The 9,034-nt window shown below is 38.8% G+C and overlaps 1 protein-coding gene across 3 annotated transcripts in view; it reads right to left on the reverse strand.

The window, feature by feature from the left end:
• Positions 1-8,346, reverse strand: part of RAB3GAP1 (RAB3 GTPase activating protein subunit 1 (catalytic)) — a 125,252-nt gene extending 116,906 nt beyond the window's left edge. For 2 of the 3 annotated variants that reach the window (XM_011970286.1, XM_011970285.1), the window contains exons 1-3: positions 8,292-8,346; positions 8,131-8,186; positions 2,599-2,674 (exon numbers count right to left, since the gene is read on the reverse strand). In XM_011970286.1, coding sequence (XP_011825676.1) covers positions 2,599-2,674; positions 8,131-8,186; positions 8,292-8,309 — 150 coding nt within the window. In that variant the 5' untranslated portion in view covers positions 8,310-8,346. The remainder of the gene's footprint in view (positions 1-2,598; positions 2,675-8,130; positions 8,187-8,291) is intronic. The other variant, XM_011970287.1, reaches the window with a different exon arrangement.
• Positions 8,347-9,034: the final 688 nt, after the last annotated feature.

Genomic DNA, 9,034 nt, shown 5'->3' on the forward strand with positions numbered 1-9,034 from the left:
CCTGTAATCCCAGCACTTTGGGAGGCCAGGGCAAGCGGATTGCTTTAGGCCAGGAATTGGAAATCAGCCTGGCCAACATGGCGAAAATACAAAATACCAGAAACACAAAAATAGCCAGGCAAGGTGCCACATGCCTGTAGTCTCAGTTTCTTGGGAGGCTAAGGCATGTGAATTGCTTGAACCCGGGAAGCAGAGGTTGCAATGAGCCGAGATCACATCACAGCACTCCAGCCTGGGTGACACAGCAAGACTCTGTCTCAAATAATAATAATAATAATAATAATAATAATAATAATAATAATAGCAGATGACTGGAGGGCATGGGAATTAACCAGAAAGGGTCACTAAGGATCTTCCTGGGGTAACAGAGCTGTCCTCTATCTTGATAGGAGTGTAAGTTATACCCATGTGAACATTTGTCAAAATCAAGCAGTTAAGTTTTATGCATTACAATGCATATAAATCTTACCCAAAAAAACTATCTAAAAAATCTAGTGGAGGCAGGGAATTAAACAGAGGTACCACTCAAACAAGAAATGGCAAAGTATTAATTGTTGACACTAAGTGATGGGTACATGGGCGTTCATTATACTATAATATTCATTATACTTATTCATTACACTGTTCACCTTATGTTTGAAATTTTCCATAATTAAAGGTTTTAATAAAATAATTTCCCTTAATTCCCCCTCAGTGGAGGAAGAAAATAAATAACCACTGTCCTTCATATAAATTAAAATCTTCTAAGGAAGTCTCTAAACTTTCTTTTCTACACCAAACAATCCCTGTCCTCTACACTTTCTTCCTATTCATCATAGTTACAGCTCACCTTGAAATCTGCCCATATTTTCTATATCTTATTTATGTACTACTATCTAGTAGGGAGAAACAGACTGGAACTAACACTTCATTAGCCTCTACTACATGCCTGGCAGTATGCTACCTACTTTAAATAATTACCCACTTAAATTCCAAAACTGAATTTAGCATCTAAAACTTTAACCCTTAGAGTGACTTTAGGTAACACTAATTGACTGTACATTTCAAAATAGCTAAAAGAAAGTAATGTGTATGTTCCTAGCATAAAGATAAATATTTAAGGGTTCCCAATTACACTGATTTGATTATATGAATGTATCAAATTATCACATGTACCCCAAAATATGTACATCATATATCAATTTAAAAATTAATAATAATATAAAATTTTAATGTTTCTTTACTGATCACCCTCACTAGAATTTATGTTCAACGGCAACACTGATCTTATCTTGTTCACAATTTCTTCACATCAGGCACATAGCAGATACTCAGTAAATACACGTAAATCAAAGAATGAAAGAATATCAGAGCTCCTAAGTACCCGATCTAGCTCTCTTTTTGGTAGTGTAAATCATTTCCTATTCTAGCTATATCCAGCTTATTTTGCCCTTAATCTTATTGGCATCTATATCAATTGTTATGTATGTGTTTCAAGTGGAATAGAATGACCCGTGTTTGAAAGTGTCACATTTTCTTTATTCACACACGTAATGTAGTAAATCAATTTATATATTGCCAAGAGTCTTTAAATGATGTATTCCTTATATGTAGTCTTACTTTTTCTGTTCATATTGATACAAATAAGGAGATTTTTTTTCCTTAAGAGACCAGGTCTCACTATGTTGCCTGGCTTCCTAATGCATTTTGACAGTGTCTTTTTTGATAGTATCACCATCACAAAGCTGAAAAACCCTAGCAAATATTGAGAACTCAAAGTTCCTAACACAGGGTAAATTATAATTAAATTACCATTGAATTAATAATTACTGAGTTAATAAGTTATCACTGAGTTAGTAGTATTGAGTTGTAATACAACCAACCATAAATTTTATTTCAAAAGAATTTATCTAACAAACTAAGCATCTACATAAACTTAAAATCAAATTGTTAGATCCCTTCAGAGTGAATCTAGGTTTGTTCTCAGAGTACATTCTTCATTAAACATTTGGGATGTGGCTTATGAATAAAACTACCAATACTTTAGATTAGAATTTGATTTCTATCTCAATTTCAAAGAGTAATTTTTTCATCTTAAATAAAATCCTTAAAACATCCGTAAGTTAAAAAGTTTAAAACAGCAGGGTGATGTTACTAGTGATATTCTAAAATACAAAAACTGAGTGAAATAGTTGTTAACTACAGTAAATCAGTGGTTAAGTACTAGAATTTTCCTCATTCGTTAAGCAAAATATGCTACCAAAGAAGCTGGTCACTGCAATGTTTCTCTGACAAACTAAAAAACTTTTAAAAATATGTTTTAACATTCCAAGGGAGACGGCAAAAGAGAAGCAAATTTCACTCACAAAGAATCACTCACAAGAATATTTTTTATATATATATATATATAACTTTATTATTTAAACATTTCACAAATGTCTTACATATATCATTTGCCACAGGTTTAAATCCAAATTCTTCCAAATGCCATTTGATGTTTAGAGATTATACATAACTTTAAAAAACATTTAATTCAAATGTGCCAAATGCAGCAAAGGGCTGGAAAATAGAAGTTTCAAAGTAAATAGTCATTTAGAGACACCAGCAAATAGATCTGACCTTTTCAAGTGGCTTTCCCAAAGAGTTTCCAATCAGTTTCCAGTCATTCAAGACTTCTTCAACTTTGGAAATAAACCTAGGAAGTGGGGAGAAAGCTTCTAAATACAACAGCACACATTTTTTCCTATTATTATATAATTTCTTTAAAAAGTTATTTTTTATATTTTAACAATTTGACCAGAGAGGACTCAGTACACTTAGTATTGCTAACTTCATTTATGGATATGGGGTAAGACAAATAATCTTTCATTCAAGAATTCTTAGGTTTTGATTCATTTATATCTACTGCTTACCCAACAAAAGCATTCTGCCTTCCACAAAATGTAAATTGAGAATTAACGAATTTCTATTAAAACGAATAAAACAAATTTGGGGCACAAATAAAAACTGACAGGGCCGGGCGCGGTGGCTCAAGCCTGTAATCCCAGCACTTTGGGAGGCCGAGGCGGGTGGATCACGAGGTCAGGAGATCGAGACCATCCTGGCTAACATGGTGAAACCCCGTCTCTACTAAAAATACAAAAAACTAGCCGGGCGAGGTGGCGGGCGCCTGTAGTCCCAGCTACTCGGGAGGCTGAGGCGGGAGAATGGCGTGAACCCGGGAGGCGGAGCTTGCAGTGAGCCCAGATCGCGCCACCACACTCCAGCCTGGGCGACACAGCGAGACTCCGTCTCAAAACAAACAAACAAACAAAAAAAACTGACAGACTAAAATGATACTATTAAAGATAATTATGGGCTGGGTGCAGAGGCTCATGCCTGTAATCCCAGCCCTTTGGAAGGCCGAGGTGGGCAGGTCACCTGAGGTTGGGAGTTTAAGACCAGCCCATCACAAATACAAAAAAAGTTAGCCTGGTATGGTGACACACATCTGTAATCCCAGCTATGCAAGAGGCTGAGGCACGAAAATCACATAGAAGCAGACATTGCAGTGAGCAGAGATCGTGCCACTGCACTCCAGCCTGGGCGACAGAGCGAGATTCCATCTCAAAAATAAATAAATAAAATTATGAAACCAATAATCTCTCTCCTACCCAAAATAACTGACCTACTTAAATAAACTTTCCCTTTAAATATATTAGGAATTCCCTGATTTACTCCCCCCGCCCCAACAAAAAAAGAAAGTATTATTTGGGAACTTGGTTCATGAAACTAAAACAAGTTTTAATGGACAGCTGACAAGAAATTACAAGTAAATATGTCAATTTTAAGGATAACTGACAGAGCTTAAAACTATTCACTAATCTTTAAATCCAATGATCAAGAAGGCCTATTAAAAAGAGAACTGAATTTTGACTAGCAACATGTTCAACATCACTAAATGAAAACTGTCAAGTCTCAGTCAAAGACACATTCAGAAGACTTGTTATTACTCTAAGTTGACTTCTTATATAAGCTAAGTATGATGCAATCTAACAGCAACATTGCTCCCTAAACACCTAGGAAGTACTACTAGAGTACTAGAGTTAATTTTAGTCAAACTGTATGAAAAGGCAACAGATTTTTTTCTTCAGTGACATTATGAACTAATATTTATGTTTTAAGGTAGTAATAATAAATCTATGATTCATCTGAGGCTTCTTAGTAAATCCTCTTTAAAATTAAATGCAGTATCAATTCATACACTAATTCATGGCAGGGGGTCAGTCATGACAATTACTACGTTTGAAAATGAGTGCTCTAGAAACAAGTTTACATGTTTACCAAAAAGAAAAAATTTAAATATATCCATAGGCAAGCAAAAATCTGCATGAAATGTATACTATATTTATGAAAGTAAAAAAACTGGAAGTTACCTCAATGCCCAACTGCAGCAAACCCTTGTAAATTAATGGTATGTTCATCCACTCCGAGGACTAATATGCACCCATTAAAAATCATGTCAGTCAAAAGAAAATACACAAAGGCCAGGCACAGTGACTCACGCCTGTAATCCCAGCACTGTGGGAGGCTGAGGCAGGTGGATCACAAGGTCAGGAGTTCAAGACCAGTTTGTTCAAGACGGTGAAACCCCATCTCTACTAAAAATACAACAAAAATTAGCTGGGCACAGTGGCACGATCCCAGCTACTCAGAAGGCTGATGCAAGAGAACTGGTTGAACCCAGGTGGCACAGGTTGCAGTGAGCCAAAATTGTGCCACTGCACCCCAGCCTGGGTGATAGAGTGAGACTCTGTCTCAAAAAAAAAAAAGAAAAGAAATATTAATATTTGATCCAAATAACACAGGTTAAAAGGAAATACGTCCAAAAATTAACAGTAGTTATTTCCTGTGGTAAGTTTACAGGTGATTTTTATATTTTATTCTACTATAAGGCATTATTGTTACAGTTATAGAAGAAATGTTTTTTGTTTTTTTTTTTTTTTGAGACAGTGTCTGAACTCTGTCACCTAGGCTGGAATGCAGTGGTGTAATCACGGCTCACTGCAGTCTTGTCCTCCAGGACTCAAGCAATCCTTCTATCTCAGCCTCCTGGCTAGCTGGGACTACAGGTGTACATCACCACACCCAGCTAGCTTTTGTATTTTTAGTAGAGACAAGGTTTCATCATGCTGCCCCAGCTCCTCTTGAACTCCTCAGCTCAAGTGATCCGCCTGCCTCAGCCTCCCTAAGTGCTGGGATCAGGCATGAGCCACTATGCGCGGCCAGGAATGTCTTAAAATACTTATTATAAGAATAATGAATTCTATCAGTACTAGCTAAGAGACTTGGACTTTATCCTACAAGTATTGAGATTTGACTAGAAAAACTAAGTAATTTTTCCCTTAAAAGCTCTCAGGAAATGAAGGGTCATTTCCTGATTCCTTATTCTATATTAGGTCCCTTTGTTATAGGTTCTTATAAGACCAGGTTTCCTTCCCTTTCTAGCTCTTACATAAACTCGTAATTACACACTTGTATTACTTGATTTGTGTCTGTAATGCACTAGTAAGAGCAGAAACCGTACCTGTTTTACTAACCACCACATCCCTAAATCCCTAATATGCACTGTGCTTGACACATGGGGATTCAATAAATATTATGTCAATGAACAAACGATAAAAAGAGTTATGGGCTTCTATACAGTTCTCTCAATAAATGATCTACATAGTTCATAACATATTGTATTAATAAGATCTTTCATTTAAAATTAAACTCAAGGTTTGAGACTTCAAAGTCTTAACATTTTTTCTCATGCATTGTAAAATGCACACTACAAACAGTATAAAAGCCAAAAACAGAATTTTCTACTTTGCAATAGTTCTTATAACTACATTAATAATTATTTCCATATGCAAAGCTAAAGGACTTAATATTCCACTTCAGGATATTTTTAACTAAGGGAAAGTGATCATTTTTCCATTCAAAACTCTGATGTTTGCCTACTTCACCCTCCAAGATTTGAATTACATTTTTCTAACTACCTTCAAGACATCAAATTATTTCAAAATCAACAGGTTCAAAACAGGTTCAAATCTTCTCACTCTGACACTTCCTTATCTTCATTCTTTCAGGCAAAAAACTGCAGTTCACATTTGATTTTTCCCACTCTTAACGTATCATCAAGCTTATTACCTAAATCTTCTCTGAAATATGTTACAATCCTCCCTTCTAGGCTCCCTTTGTATTCCAGTCCACAAATCACCATCCTAATTACGAATCAAGTTAAGTCTCCTGCCATTATTCTACACCATGTCCTAAAACCACTCTCATCATATCACCTGGCCACTCTAAAATCAAGGGTCTCTCACTATTGTCTTAACCAGTGGTTCTTTCTAAGTGCAGTCTCCTGACCAGCAGCATCTGAATTCCCTGAGACTGTGTTACAGAAGCAAAATTTTTAGTCCCACCTCAGACCTACAGAATCAGAAACTCTGAGAATGGTGTCCAGCAATCTATGACTCTGATGTAAATTAAAGTATGAGAATCACTGGTCATAGGAATACTGAATCTGGATTCCTGCATTTAGTTTGGGAAGATGTCCATAACCCAATCCCATCTTCCTCATTAACCTTATTTATTTCCCTTCAATAGACAGTCTTCACTCTAGTAAAGATACAAGTCCCTTCAAAGGTTCATTCTCACCTATGTCTCTGCCCACGTCAGTCCATTCTCATGTTTAACCAACCACTTCCCACTTTCAAGGCCCAGCTCATTTCCTATGTTTTCTATGAAAATATCTCCAACTATTGTAGCCCACAATATCACCCCTATTTAAATAATAATTATTTTAATTATTATTTTTATAGGTAGTATAAATTGGCTTACATTTTAACTATTTGCTGTTTGTTGTTTTTTAAAAATATATGGGTCAAGTTTCTGCTTTTCCCTTTGTATATAGCTCTGGACACCCAGTACCTGCTCAGTGAAGTCTCGCCAGTGTGGTTATGTCTTACTGATAATTTTATGAAGGGTACCACAGGTCTATTATTCCGATAAGGACCACCTAATGACACGACATCCACAAATTTCCTCTCCCAACCAGAAAGATTATAAAATAACAGCGTAAACACTGACTTCAACACCCAGAAAACTGAAGGCTTTCTGTGACACTCAACAGAAACCTTCTCGATCTAAGCTATCACTCCTCCATAAACTTGGCTTTCAACTAATTTCAGTGATAGAACAGTTTCACCCAGACAGCTGTTCACCTGAGTTTGATAAGCACAGGAAGCCTGGGCACAGTACCGACTGAAATGTAACAACTTAAATCAAAGCATTCCAAAGCCATATGTAGACTTTTTTTAAAGGTTATTCTAAAAGACAGGATAGGCCAGGCGCGGAGGCTCACGCCTGTAATCTCAACATTTTGGGCGGCCGAGGCTTGAGTCCAGGAGTTCAAGACTAGCCTGGGCAACACAACGAGATCTTTAAAAAATTAGTTTGGCGTGATGGCGCGTGCCTGCGGCCCCAGCTCCTCCTGAGGCTAAAGCGGGAGCGTCACCTGAGCCTAGGAGTTCGAGGCCGCAGTGAGCTATGACCTCGCCACTGCACTCCAGCCTGGGCGACAGACTGAGACTCTGTCTCCAAAAATAAATAAAAATAAAAAATTAAAGACAGCATGGAGATGGTGGGAGTGTGACAGACGGACAACCACCAATACTCTGAAGAAAGACTTCCTCCTGAAAAGGGTATACCAATGTATACGGGATGGGGTGGGGGACGCACCTGCCAAGTTTACTACTTACGATAATGAGTTAAACGGTAATGAAAACCGGAACGGGTGTTGCAGCCTCGGAAATTGTTCTTGCGAGTGGGTAACAACCAGAAAACCAAAGTCTAAGGAAAGCGGTCTGACAGTAGAGAAAACAAAACTTTGGGAGAGCCTGAGCCTCAAGGATTGGCTGACGGGGGCGGGCCGCGTCTTCCCAGACGCGAGACGCGGAAGAGGCTTGCGGTTGACCAGAGAAGAGAGGAGGAGGGGACCCGGGACCCATGGTTATTACCGTTCCCGCAGAAGTGGCGTCACTTGTGGTGTGTCTGGGGTCAGGCAAGCGGCTAGGGGACTCCAGGGCCCATGGGAGCTGGCAACCAAAAATGCGATTCACTCACCTTTCCCATTCCGAGGCAGTGGTGAAGTCCGTGATCTCAAATACCTCGGATTCGGGCTGCGGGAAGGGGAATAAAAGAAAATGAAATTAAGCCCCAAGGAGACGACATGGAGGAACGAATTTAGATAGTGACTAGGATTAAGTAGGGAGCAAAGAAATCACCTCACTGTCAGCAGCCATCTTGAGGAGCGCCAGGCCGGGCGCTAAGCCTGCCGGGAAGAAGAGCGAAAGAGATGGGGAAGCTGGATGGTGAGTTGCCGTGGGCGGGGTCTGGGCGGGGCTCCGGGCGGCCCCGCCCCCTGACTCCCCGCCCCCTGTTCCTGAGTCGCCCTGGTAAGTAGGAGTGCTGCTTCTTCGTCTGGGTCTGGAAGACTTTAGTCCGCCCTCAACTGGTTAATAAAACTCCGCTCTAGCTGGTTTAATAAAACTTGAAAATTTCCTGTAATGAATACAGAAGGGGAACAGAAGCAAGGTGGTAGGACAAGACCTTAAACTCATGTGGATAAGATTGGATTAAAAGACCTAAAGCCTGTTGGGTTTGTTTTCATTCAACCACTATTTGTAGTTAGTACCAGTTGGCTTACATTGTAACGATTGGGTTTGTTTTCATTCAACCTCTATTTATTGATTGCAGCGCACTAAGCTAGGTGCTGTAATACTCACCACTTCTACCCTGCGCCCCCTGACCCTGTAAGAACTTGCCTAGTTGATTGTCCTGAAATAAAATCATACTTGTTACCTGGTTTCTGGGAAGAGCAACATGCTGTTCAACAAACGCTTCATTTTTTAAGTTGTTGAAGAACAGAAGGGGTGTCAGCTAGCAGTTAAGAATTCTCTTCCTGAAATATTTACAAATGAAATGCTGCCACATCTGGGGTTTGCCTCAAAGTAATGGGAAGGAGAAA

Source organism: Mandrillus leucophaeus, unplaced genomic scaffold (genome assembly GCF_000951045.1).
Source record: "Mandrillus leucophaeus isolate KB7577 unplaced genomic scaffold, Mleu.le_1.0 Scaffold94, whole genome shotgun sequence".
Classification (NCBI taxonomy): Eukaryota; Metazoa; Chordata; class Mammalia; order Primates; family Cercopithecidae; genus Mandrillus; species Mandrillus leucophaeus.